Source organism: Mytilus galloprovincialis, chromosome 9 (genome assembly GCF_965363235.1).
Source record: "Mytilus galloprovincialis chromosome 9, xbMytGall1.hap1.1, whole genome shotgun sequence".
Taxonomy (NCBI): Eukaryota; Metazoa; Mollusca; class Bivalvia; order Mytilida; family Mytilidae; genus Mytilus; species Mytilus galloprovincialis.
In genome coordinates, this window is record NC_134846.1 from 79079731 (window position 1) to 79093033 (window position 13303).

At 32.4% G+C, this 13303-nt stretch overlaps 1 protein-coding gene across 4 annotated transcripts in view; it reads left to right on the plus strand.

The window, feature by feature from the left end:
* Window positions 1-13303, plus strand: part of LOC143046060 (CCR4-NOT transcription complex subunit 6-like) — a 78853-nt gene that overhangs the window by 12383 nt on the left and 53167 nt on the right. The window contains exon 6 of one of the 4 annotated variants that reach the window (XM_076219035.1): window positions 6467-6481. The exons of the other annotated variants lie outside the window; for them this stretch is intronic. Within the exon in view, the coding sequence (XP_076075150.1) occupies window positions 6467-6481 (15 nt within the window). The remainder of the gene's footprint in view (window positions 1-6466; window positions 6482-13303) is intronic. 4 annotated transcript variants of the gene reach the window in all.

Sequence of the window (13303 nt, forward strand, 5' to 3'; positions counted from 1 at the left end):
TAGCATCACTTCTACCATTTCTCAGTTATATCCCTTTATAACTTTACATGATTACAAGGTGGGGGCATCATCTGTGCCCCATGAAAACAGTCTCTTTATATTTTTTCTCTAAGACATGGCCTTTGTCTTTATCTGTGATTAGGTAAATTGGTGATCCTACATTTATGGTGCTCCCTTTCTAGACACTTTCTTTTATCATGTACATATACCTGACCGAATTGCTTTGTTATGATAGACGCAAAGGTCATTGGAGATGGACAAGAAAAGAAAAAAAAGGAAAATGATGCATATCTGTTAAAATAGTAATGGAGAAAATAAGGTTGTTTACACATTGAGTTGAAACATTGTTTTTTATATGTTTATTACAGAAAGATTTATAAATATAATGTTGTAATTGATGAAAAATGTGACATTGAACCTTAGGAACTTGACTATGTTATGCCCTGAGGCTGAAGTTATTAGTACATATAAATGTCCAGCGGTATAATACTGTTTACCTGTCAGACGATGTGTCGCTGGTCATTAGACTTAAGGTCAATTGGGATGCTATGGTTGATGATAACCAAGGATGCATTTATACAATTGCTTAGTATAATTGATATGTAGTTTGGATCATCCAGTTCTGGCAAATGTCACATGATGGGTGTTTCATTTCATTGTCAACATTTAAATGAGTGTAATTAGATGTCTCGAAGGGACTTGCGTAATTCATTTGACAATTTTTTTATTGAACATAATAGCTGTTTTTTACTGTCTCACCTTTTTATCTACGATGTTGCATGTCAGTTTTCACTTACATTTTGCTACTTTATGAAAGTGAACAACAAAGTTTTTTTTTTTTCTTTCAATTTTTTCTTTTTTTTTCTGTTTATATCTTTTAAGAAATTATTTAGTCAGGACCATAAGCCATACAACTTTAACCTTTGAAATTAAATTTTTGACCAGTAGTCACTTGAGAACGAGAAGACTGACTTCCAAGATATTGGTCAATTGAGTGCAATTTTTTCCTACTTGATGTTTGCCACCAACTGAAACCTATTTCCAATGAACTTTTGATTTTTTTCTTCAGAAAAACAAATCTTGACATTAGCCTTAAGTAAATTAGATACCAGAATCTTCCACTATACAACTCTGACCTTTAAAAAATAAATTTATAACCAGTGGTTACCTAAGTACAAGATGTTTGACTGCAAAGGCTTTCATTGATTGATTGATTACATTTTATTCCTACTAAATGTTAGTGACCAACTGAAAACTATTTTCCAATGAACTTTGTGAATTTTTTTAATCAACATTTTTTGACATGAGTCTTTAGGGAATTAGATGTTTGGATCATTCACCAGAAACTTGTAACCTTTGGAACATAAATATATGACCAGTAGCTATAGGCTTTGGTTGATTGGTTAATTTTTTCCCCCTTCTTAATGTTAGTGACCAACTGAAATATTTTTCCAATGAACTTGGAATTTATTTTTTTTTACAACCGTTCTAGACATTATCCTTAGGGAATTAAGATGTTAAGGTCCTCCACCATACAACTTGAACCTTTGAAATAAAAATGTATGATCAGTAAGTATCATAGCACAAGATGACTGACTGACAAGGCAATGGTTGATGGTTACATTTTTTCCCTTCTTAATGTTAGTGAACATCTGAAATCTTTTTCCAATGAACTTAAAAATTGTAAAAACAGTTCTGAACATTATCCTGAGGGAATTAAGATGTCAGGGTCCTCCACCATACAACTTAAACCTTTGAAATATAAATTTATGACCAGTAGATACCTAGGTACGAGATGTCTGACTGCCAAGGCATTATTTGATCAATTACATTTTTTCCGAACTTAATGTAAGTGACCCTCTTGTTTCCAACAAACTTGGATGTTTTTTTTGTAAATTTCTGGACATTATCCTTAGGGAATTAAGATGTCAGGATCTCCACCATACAAATTCAACTTATACTTTTTTGGTAAAAGTATCATGCATTTACTAAAATAATGCTAATGTATATACCATCAGAATCCTGTTGCATCTGATGAATGTCTCCTCACGACCATATGACATTAGTACTAAGTTCTTCTCAAGGTCAAAGCCACGATAGAATTACAGAGCTACTGAGCATGGTGATATAACCTAAGTGAAGCTCATGAGTTAGAATTACAGAGCTACTGAGCATGGTGATATAACCTAAGTGAAGCTCATGAGTTAGAATTACAGAGCTACTGAGCATGGTGATATAACCTAAGTGAAGCTCATGAGTTGATTTGGTATGCATTGTATGAGCATCTACATATCTCATTTCCAGGGGACTTTTTTCACCATTTGGCCCAGCACCTTTGCTCATTGTTCATTGATTGAATGTTTTGCAGAACATATATGTAAATGTATTGCCATTTTAATTACAATAGTTGCGTTTAACTATCAAAATAACATAAAAGCAAGATATATCTCTGTGCCCACAGTTGACTATGATAATATGGACCATTTTATTACATCTATGAAGTTCAATATCGTTCTGATTGACTTACAGTTCTGGAGTTCAGGCCCTTGACTTTCCCAGACATTTTAGATTAGTTGTGTACGTAGGTAGCAATATGTTACAAGAAATGTTATTTCTTTGATTTGGACAGCATTTTATATACAAAACAAGAATGTGTCCACAGTACACGGATGCCCCACTCACACTATCATTTATATGTTTAAAGGACTGTGAAATTGGAATAAATTCTCTAATTTGGCATTAAAATTAGAATGATCTTATCAAAGGGAACATGTATACTAAGTTTCAAGTTGATTGGACTTCTACTTTATCAAAAACTACCTTGACCAAAAACTTTAACCTGAAATTTGCACTATCATTTTGTATGTTCAGTGAACCGTAAAATTGGGGTCAAAACTCTAATTTGGCATTTAAATTAGAAAGATCATATCATAGGGCACATGTATACTAAGTTTCAAGTTGATTGGACTTCAACTTCATCAAAAACTACCTTGACCAAAAACTTTAACCTGAAGCCAAAAACTTTAACCTGAAATTTGCACTATCATTTTCTATGTTCAGTGAACCGTAAAATTGGGGTCAAAACTCTAATTTGGCATTTAAATTAGAAAGATCATATCATAGGGCACATGTATACTAAGTTTCAAGTTGATTGGACTTCAACTTCATCAAAAACTACCTTGACCAAAAACTTTAACCTGAAGCCAAAAACTTTAACCTGAAATTTGCACTATCATTTTCTATCAGTGAACCGTAAAATTGGGGTAAAATCTCTAATTTGGCATTAAAATTAGAAAGATCATATCATAGGGAACATGTGTACCAAGTTTGAAGTCGATTGGACTTCAACTTCATCAAAAACTACCTCGACCAAAAACTTTAACCTGAAGCGGGACAGACGGACGAACGGACGAACGAACGAACGGACGAACGGACGCACAGACCAGAAAACATAATGCCCCTCTACTATCGTAGGTGGGGCATAAAAATCCCAATCAACAATATACTATGAAATTGTGTCTTAAATTAAGACAAAATTGTAATTAAATTTATTTGTTGAAATTAAATGATCAATCATGCTGTCCATTTTGTGGAATGTGAAATCAACAAATATCTACTAAATCAAACATTTATAGTGCTTTTCTGTGGTTTAACCACAAATACATTCTAAAAGAATTTCATAACTACGTAAAAAGCATTTTCCTTTCCAGTAAGACTTGTAGGTTAATTTCTATTAAATTGTCTAATACTCCAATAGCAAACTCTTCCAAAGTTATGGAGACAATAACCAGCGTCTCTTTTCATAAAATTTCTTACGATCAATTTGACTTAAGTTATACAAAGTTGTACTGAAATGTGTGATAAATTCACTCTTAAAAAAAAATTTGCCAAAAGAGTCTCTGGTTTCATACTATTGTTTTGTAAAAATTTGTCTTCAAACGAAAGTCGAAAAACTCTTCACTACTATTTGAGTAGAAACACTTATGAATTTGATGCAAAAATTGATTTTAACATTTACAATATTGCCCTCCTGATAGAGATTTCCATTTCTTTTGTTTCAACTGGATATCAGCAATAATCAGCCTGCTCAGATACTATAAGCAATAGGTAACTCTATTTGGTGTATGGAAATCAAAGGTTGAAAGGAATATGTTTGCATTGCAAGGTTCATCTGACCTTGACCTCATTTACAAGGTTCATTGGTTTACGTTAAGTTTTGGTATATTTGTCCTTTTCTTAGATTCTATAATCAATCAGTCACTTGTGTTTGGTCACTTTGGTGTATAGATGTTGTTGTAGTACTGAGTATTCTTGTCTGCCTGGTAGTGTTCATCTGACCTTAAACTTATTAGATGGAGCATTGTAAATTATTTTATTATGCCCCATTTATGGGCATTATGTTTTCTGGTCTGTGCGTCCGTTCGTCCGTCTGTTCGTTCGTCCGTTCGTCCGTCTGTCCCGCTTCAGGTTAAAGTTTTTGGTCGAGGTAGTTTTTGATGAAGTTGAAGTCCAATCAACTTGAAACTTAGTACACATGTTCCTTATGATATGATCTTTCTAATTTAAATGCCAAATTAGAGTTTTGACCCCAATTTTACGGTTCACTGATAGAAAATGATAGTGCAAATTTCAGGTTAAAGTTTTTGGCTTCAGGTTAAAGTTTTTGGTCAAGGTAGTTTTTGATGAAGTTGAAGTCCAATCAACTTGAAACTTAGTATACATGTGCCCTATGATATGATCTTTCTAATTTAAATGCCAAATTAGAGTTTTGACCCCAATTTTACGGTTCACTGAACATAGAAAATGATAGTGCAAATTTCAGGTTAAAGTTTTTGGCTTCAGCTTAAAGTTTTTGGTCAAGGTAATTTTTGATGAAGTTGAAGTCCAATCAACTTGAAACTTAGTATACATGTGCCCTATGATATGATCTTTCTAATTTAAATGCCAAATTAGAGTTTTGACCCCAATTTTACGGTTCACTGAACATAGAAAATGATAGTGCAAATTTCAGGTTAAAGTTTTTGGCTTCAGGTTAAAGTTTTTGGTCAAGGTAGTTTTTGATGAAGTTGAAGTCCAATCAACTTGAAACTTAGTATACATGTGCCCTATGATATGATCTTTCTAATTTAAATGCCAAATTAGAGTTTTGACCCCAATTTTACGGTTCACTGAACATAGAAAATGATAGTGCAAATTTCAGGTTAAAGTTTTTGGTCAAGGTAGTTTTTGATAAAGTAGAAGTCCAATCAACTTGAAACTTAGTATACATGTTCCCTTTGATAAGATCATTCTAATTTTAATGCCAAATTAGAGAATTTATTCCAATTTCACAGTCCTTTAAACATAGAAAATGATAGTGTGAGTGGGGCATCCGTGTACTGTGGACACATTCTTGTTTAGTCATGTTTTGAATAATTTAGGAATGACCATTAATATTTGGGTACTTTGTTATACACAAATGTATTATAATTGTAAAATATGTATCTTATTTTCAAGGCCATTTTTTTAAAGTCAAGTTCTGCTAAATTTAAAGCAGTAAAGTGATTTAATGTGTTTTTCCTGTTAGTTCATTGTTTGAAGTACTTTAAAGGGATATCTAATCCTGTAGTCATGCAGTACTATGGAAGTTTATCTAACTGAAGGCAAACAATGTCTCTTTGTTCATATTGTAATCAAAACAAAGAATTTGTTTTAATAAGCCAGGTTTGATTTGTGTTGTACTAGTTATGCTTGAAAACCTGCAAAATTTTCATCTTTTAAACCAGGTTTACAATTAGATACATGAGGAAGATTTATCAATTGTCTGTGTCATTTAAAAAAAAAAAGATTTCAATTAATATAACTTCACAGTTACTAACAAATTATTGGTATAAGTATTGTGAATAGAGCTTCAGATTCCTTGCTAAAAGTTAAATTATCCTTTACATTAAACTTTGTGAAAAGAGCCCCAGAAATCTTGCTGATGGTGAAAATCCTTGATATTATACTTGTGTTTAAGCACCCTAGAAAACTGACTAAAGGTAATATTATCCTTGATATCATACTTATGATATAGTTATATAGCGCCCTGGAAATCTAGCTAAAGGTAATATTATCCTTGATATCATACTTATGATATAGTTATATAGCGCCCTGGAAATCTAGCTAAAGGTAATATTATCCTTGATATTATACTTATGATATAGTTATATAGCGCCCTGGAAATCTAGCTAAAGGTAATATTATCCTTGATATCATACTTATGATATAGTTATATAGCGCCCTGGAAATCTAGCTAAAGGTAATATTAAACTTGTCTGAAAGCATCCTAGAATCCTGGCTAAAGATAATATTATCCTTGATATTATACTTGTGTTAAAGAGCCCCAGAAATATTGCTAAAGGTTATATAATATTTGGTATTATACTTTGTGAAAAGAGTGTCAGAAATTTTTCTAAAGGTAATATTTTTCTTGATATAATTTCAGTGTCTACAGGTTTTTGTAAGTACTTGGTTTTTGTTATTTGTTGTAATGTAAAACCCTAATATTTGTCCTTGTAATAGTACTTGTACATCAGTGGCAGATTATAATAGAACGTAAAACCCTAATATTTGTCCTTGTAAATGTACACGTACATCAGTGGCAGATTATAATAGAACGTAAAACCCTAATATTTGTCCTTGTAAATGTACACGTACATCAGTGGCAGATTATAATAGAACGTACAATGTTACCCTTATATTTGTCCTTGTAAATGTACACGTACATCCTTTGCAGATTATACTGTAAAATAACACCTGATCTTATGTGTAGTAAAGGAGTATTTTATTTCAATATACATTACCATACCTTTGTACAAACGAAACTTAAAAAGCTTATGAAAAAAGTGTCCTTAGAAAACAGATTAGTTATATGAAATCCTTAATACACTTACTAAAATATTGCTGTGGTTAAGGTCAACCTTTTGTCAAAGTCATCTATTTGTGGTCATAAATCACGTAAGATGGAGCTTGTTTTCAAATAGTTTCTTCATTTGATGTGCTTTGTCCTTGTTAAGAGGAAGACCCCATTTGATTTTTAGGAAATTTCATCAGAGTCCTAAAGAAGATATAACGAAAATTTTCCAGATGATATCTTTTGAATCTTTATCATATCTTTACACAACTTAATTTTTTTCTGTCCAAGATTTAAGGACAATACTTCTGTTATATTTCAAGGTCACACAATTAAAAAAAATCATGTTAAGGGAGTATGTTACAACTATGTACCGGTATGCTTTTGATATCCTTAAAGTACTGTCACTCCCTTTTTTTCGAATTTCAGATTTCGAAAAAGAGCAGGCTAATGCCACTACTCGCACCCGCAAAGTGGAAAGGGATAAATATAAGTTGCAAAACTTGTTTCCCAATCCACTTTAAATGAATATGTTTAAACTAACTCCCTTTTTTTGCTGATTCTTTCATTCCAGTTTAGCCCTTTTCAACCCAATTCAAGGGAAACTTCTTTTTCACTGTTTATTCATTTTATTGATGTATTTATATAAGGGGCCCCATGTTTAACATGTTCCTGTTATTTTTCTTCTCTTGGAACTAAATGTCTAGTGGTATGAAATCTTATTTTAAGCATTTGATACTAGACTAAGGTCAATGAACGTATTTCATATAGTTTCATCCTTTTCACAGGGCTTATATATCTTTTTTTCAGATATTACATAATATAACAGTTGTCCACAAACTTGTTTGTTATACCTGCAGCTTATTACCTGAATTTCTTGTATTTGCATGTTGACAAGTTACAAATCAAACTTGCACTTTGAAACAGAATTTAGTCTCTTGATTCTTGAACAATGAAAATTGTACTTGTCAGCACTTTTTATTTTAGCATAACTAACCCAAAGCTAGTTGGAACCTAGTAAAGAGTCCACATGGCATCTAACTTCTGTCACAGACACAATCAAAATTCTACCATATAGTCAACCCCCTTTGCAGGACCTACATTTATCTATTAGATTTATTATTTATTTGTTCTAATCCTGAATATATATGGGAAATAATTCACACTGGACATGATGCAAACATTTATCAACATAAAAATCTTTTCCTCTAAAATATAATTGTTTGACTTGCATCAGTCTTAGGAAGTTGAATATACTTTAGTTGTTGCTAATTTCTATCAAATTCAAACAAACGATACATTTATGATCTTATTTCAGAATCATTGTTGATATTCTGAAATTCCTCAAACATGAGGTAGATTGCTACTGAAATAGATACAAAATTTTACCCATAACATGCAAATTGTAATTTTTATGGCTGTTTGAAATATTTATATGAATATTCAACCGATTTTTAGCAAACAACTGTTTCACAAATATTCCAGACTACACATCCGTATCAACTTGCATCTTTGACAGCATTTTAACCTGAAGATGTTTTGTGTATAATTATGTCTTGAATACTAATGAATTCACATAATTTTCGATCAGGCTGTCCTAGTTTTAACCTAGTGTTAATCTTGTTACAAATGTTCAAACTGCAAAATGTCATGATAAATTTTGTTTCAAATAGAGATTATTTTTTCATGGGATCAAATGTTTGCAAATGATAAATGCATTTGTAAATTTCTTGCTATCTGCCTGCATTTCTTTGATATCATATTTGAAATGTCATGGTTACCATGGACAATATTTTTTTTTTAAGTGATAGATTTTTAATGGGAAGCGTACATTAGGAGGTGAATATTGTTTTCTGATTTCCAGTTGGTCCTATATCAGTTAAGTTTTGGTTTAAGCTTAAGCCAAGTGAATATGTTCTTAATGATCTGAATTTAAAAAGATTTTTTTTTCTTAATTATGGCTTTAACCTCGACCTAGATTTCACTGTTCACTGAACATAGAAATGTTAATGTAAGCAGTTCTATTGACACATATTTTTGTTTTGATACAGAAATGGTAATCACTACATTTTAAGGTTCTTTCATTTTGAAAAGCTATTCCAAGTGCCTTATTTGTGGTGTTGGTATAAATATCAATCTGATTTAGGGGGCCTCGGTGGCCTAGTGGTCTAAGTAGTTACTCCTGTGATCAGTAGCTAGTCAACACTGAGGTTGCGAGTTTGAACCCCGCTTGTGCAGGTGCACTCAACTCCAATCTTAATTGACTAGGATTGTCAGTTTTCCTATGAAAGGTCGTGGTTTTCCCCTGGCCCTCCGGCTTCCTCCACCAATTAAAACTGACCACCATGAAATAGCCTAAATGCTGTGCTTAAAAGTGGTGTTAAAATACCAAAAATCAAAATCAATCTGACTTATGGTAAATGGAGCCAATATTATGAGGTAACGTTTCATTTTGGTTTTACCTGAAATTGATCAAATTATTAATGATGTCCACTTCTTTCTTATGTAAACTTTTTTTTTTCTAACCAATATCTAAACATAATGTTGCAATACACTATGGATTGGGTTCATACGTAGAAATGTCAGTGGCCGAAATACTCTTATTTGCTTGTACTATAGTTGGTGTGACATTGCTGTCAGCTAGTTACCATTAAAAGCAGACGTCATTAATGACATTATATATTAGGTCAATGTACCTTAGTCCTATGCCAACAGTGGAAAACAAAAAGAAAAAGATTGATATTGATTAGAACATTTGATTAGCTATCATCTTAGAATCAAACTGTAAGAGAAATGTAGTAAGAAGATCCTCTATATTAAGCAGTGGTGTAAACACACATGATCAGTTGGACAAACTTTGCTTTGAGCAGGGTTAATGACCATCTAAATCCATGTGATCAATAAAGATGCACTCAAAACATAAATGCTTCATTCCCAAAAGTCTTAATTCAGTTGCCCTTTAGGAGATTCTCTTGTTATGATTTTGAAAGTCCATTTATTTTAAGGACATTAGCATTAAGGTTGATGCCCTTTCTCAGTATAATTGGTAGATTATTGTATGGGTTAAAAATATCACCAAAAGAAAATTACATCTTTTATTTTTGTCAAATGACCAATAGCAACCAATTATATTCTGTAAAAACCTCTCATGAACTTATGTTTGTACTGATATACTAAAAATATTTAAATTGAATCAAAATAAAATCTTTGTATTTGTATGCAAAATCTTCTGTAATTCACATAGGAATGTAATTATACTTGACAGAATGACTTCAGTATAGAAACTAGATTAAACCTGACATAATTACCTTGCATAGGAATTGGTCTATACTTAACATGATTACTTCATAGAAAAGGGACTATATTTGCTATAATTATACGACCGCAAAAATTTTGGTTTAATATTGGTATCACGTTGGCGTCAGCGTCGTCGTGGTCAGCATCGTCCGAATACTTTTGATTTACGCACTATAACTTTAGTTTAAGTAAATAGAAATCTATGAAATTTAAACACAAGGTTTATGACCACAAAAGGAAGGTTGGGATTGATTTTGGAAGTTTTGGTCCCAACAGTTTAGGAAAAAGGGGCCAAAAAGGGCCCAAATAAGCATTTTCTTGGTTTTCGCACTATAACTTTAGTTTAAGTAAATAGAAATCTATGAAATTTTGACACAAGGTTTATGACCACAAAAGGAAGGTTCGGATTGATTTTGGGAGTTATGGTTCCAACTGTTTAGGAATTAGGGGTCAAAATAGGGCCCAAAATAAGCATTATTCTTGGTTTTCGCACAATAACTTAAGTATAAGTATATAGAAATCAATGAAATTTAAACACAAGGTTTATGAATACAAAAGGAAGGTTGAGATTGATTTTGGGAGTTGAGATCCCAACAGTTTAGGAATTAGGGTCCAAAAAGAGGCCCAAATAAGCATTTTTCTTGGTTTTCGCACCATAACTTTTTTATAAGTGAATAGAAATCTATGAAATTTAAACACAAGGTTTATGACCATGAAAGGAAGGTTGGGATTACTTTTGGGGGTTTTGGTCCCAACAGTTTAGGAATAAGGGGCCCAAAGGGTCCAAAATTAACTTTGTTTGATTTCATCAAAAATTGATTAATTGGGGTTCTTTGATATGCCGAATCTAACTGTGTATGTAGATTGTTAATTTTTGGTCCCGTTTTCAAATTGGTCTACATTAAGGTCCAAAGGGTCCAAAATTAAACTTAGTTTGATTTTAACAAAAAATGAATCCTTGGGGTTCTTAAATATGCCGAATTTAAAAATGTACTTAATTTTTTGATTTTTGGCCCAGTTTTCAAGTTGGTCCAAATCGGGGTCCAAAATTAAACTTTGTTTGATTTCATCAAAAATTTAATAATTGGGGTTTTTTGATATGCCAAATCTAACTGTGTATGTAGATTCTTAATTTTTGGTCCCGTTTTCAAATTGGTCTACATTAAAGTCCAAAGCGTCCAAAGTTAAACTAAGTTTGATTTTAACAAAAATTGAATTCTTGGGCTTCTTTGATATGCTGAATCTAAATATGTACTTAGATTTGTGATAATGGCCCCAGTTTTCAAGTTGGTCCAAATCAGGATCCAAAATTATTATATTAAGTATTGTGCAATAGCAAGAAATTTTCAATTGCACACCCAAGAGAAAATAAATCTGGGATTCCACTGGGATTCTGGCTGGAATTCTGATGTGATTCCAATTGGGATCCCACCTAATTCCATCGGAATAAAATTTCGTGAATCCCGCAAAAAAAGCGGGATTCCAGATGTAAATCCCGGTGGAAATATACTGGGATCCCACAGGGATATTGTGGGATTTCAATTGGGATCCCACCTAATTCCACTGGGATAAAATTTCGGGATTCCCACTAAAAAAGCGGGATCCCAATGTAAATCCCAATGGAAATATACTGGGATTCCCAGAAAAAAGCAGGATCCCAAAAATAAATCCCTAGCAGGATATACATGCACCAATTCAATTCAATGCATGATGTGTACTAGACCCCACTGCCACTTGGATTCCCTGGGTTATTTATGCAAAAGGATACATGTAAAGTTCTCCTCCTTTCTGTAAATTAATTTGCTGTCTCTGTACTTCCGACTATAGTAAATGCTGAGTAAAGGTAACTGGAATATCTGCATGCAATCTGTTGGCAGCTCCATTTAAAAATATCTTTTAATCCCCTAAAAGTATAAAAAAAAACTCCACAAAGAATCATTTGTTCAATACGTTTTGAAGCAACAAATTCAATAGAAATATTAATGCATGTTTATACAGTAGATTGGAAGCTAGTCCAAATAATTATGAAGTCTTGGAAGGCTATTTTAATTTTTTTTGCAAATTAATTACCCTCCCTCTTTTTTATCCCCTGAAGATAAATAACTAGCGACTTATTATTTTCACTAAACAAACATACACACAACTGAATTAAATTTTTACATACCTACTAGTTATGCCTGTTATGTGACAACAAGTTTATTCATTGTATATGTAAAAAAATAAATATATTTTCAGTTTATGCTTTCAGACTTTCTGTGTTCTGATGTTGATTTGCTCAAATAAAAACCATAAAAATCAAAGTTCCTCAATGAATTATTTTTATAATCATTATATACACATATACACATGTTAAATTGAATTATTAATGCATTTATCTGAAAACATCTGCATCTGCCTCCATAAATCAGCGTAATCAGATTTTGATGACGTTTTTACCAGTACACTAACGTTGAAGTGACAATCTCGCCCCATATTATATCGGCCAGAAGTTGATCTCTCCGTAACGGTATTATAAAAAAATTAAGGATATCGCATAAAAGTATTAATTACTGGGCAGTTTTTACTAAATATAAGAAAAGAATACTTTATTAATCGGCACATGGTGCATTCCGATAAGTTAGTGACCGCATTATTTAGGACAGTATTTTCTAGGGTCGAACTGTTCAGTACAATTGAAAACAAAGCATGCGGTCATGATTTTTTTTACATTTTACATAAGTTGAGAAACCAACGTTTAACAATGTCGATCATTATCTTATCATTGATGCCGGACGACAACTAATAGAAACGCACTTATGGGAACTTGGGAAACATCAGAAACGCCCAAGTTTGTCTGACAAAACACCCGTTGACATATTTCGGACGCCCTGCCATTTTTATTGCGAAAATCTCGGCATTTTTCTGACTTATAAATTTCTGACTTATAAATATATGTCAAGCTGAATTTTAAGTGACACTTAAAAGTGATTGGCTTCACCTGACAGCTTTGCTATCATACACATTGTTAATTAACACCAATAACCTGTACTTGATGTCATCAGAGACATATGTATACACAAACAAAACACTTACATATTTTCAACAACATAATTATGGTTCATATAATTTCCCGTTTTAACTAGACTGGGATCC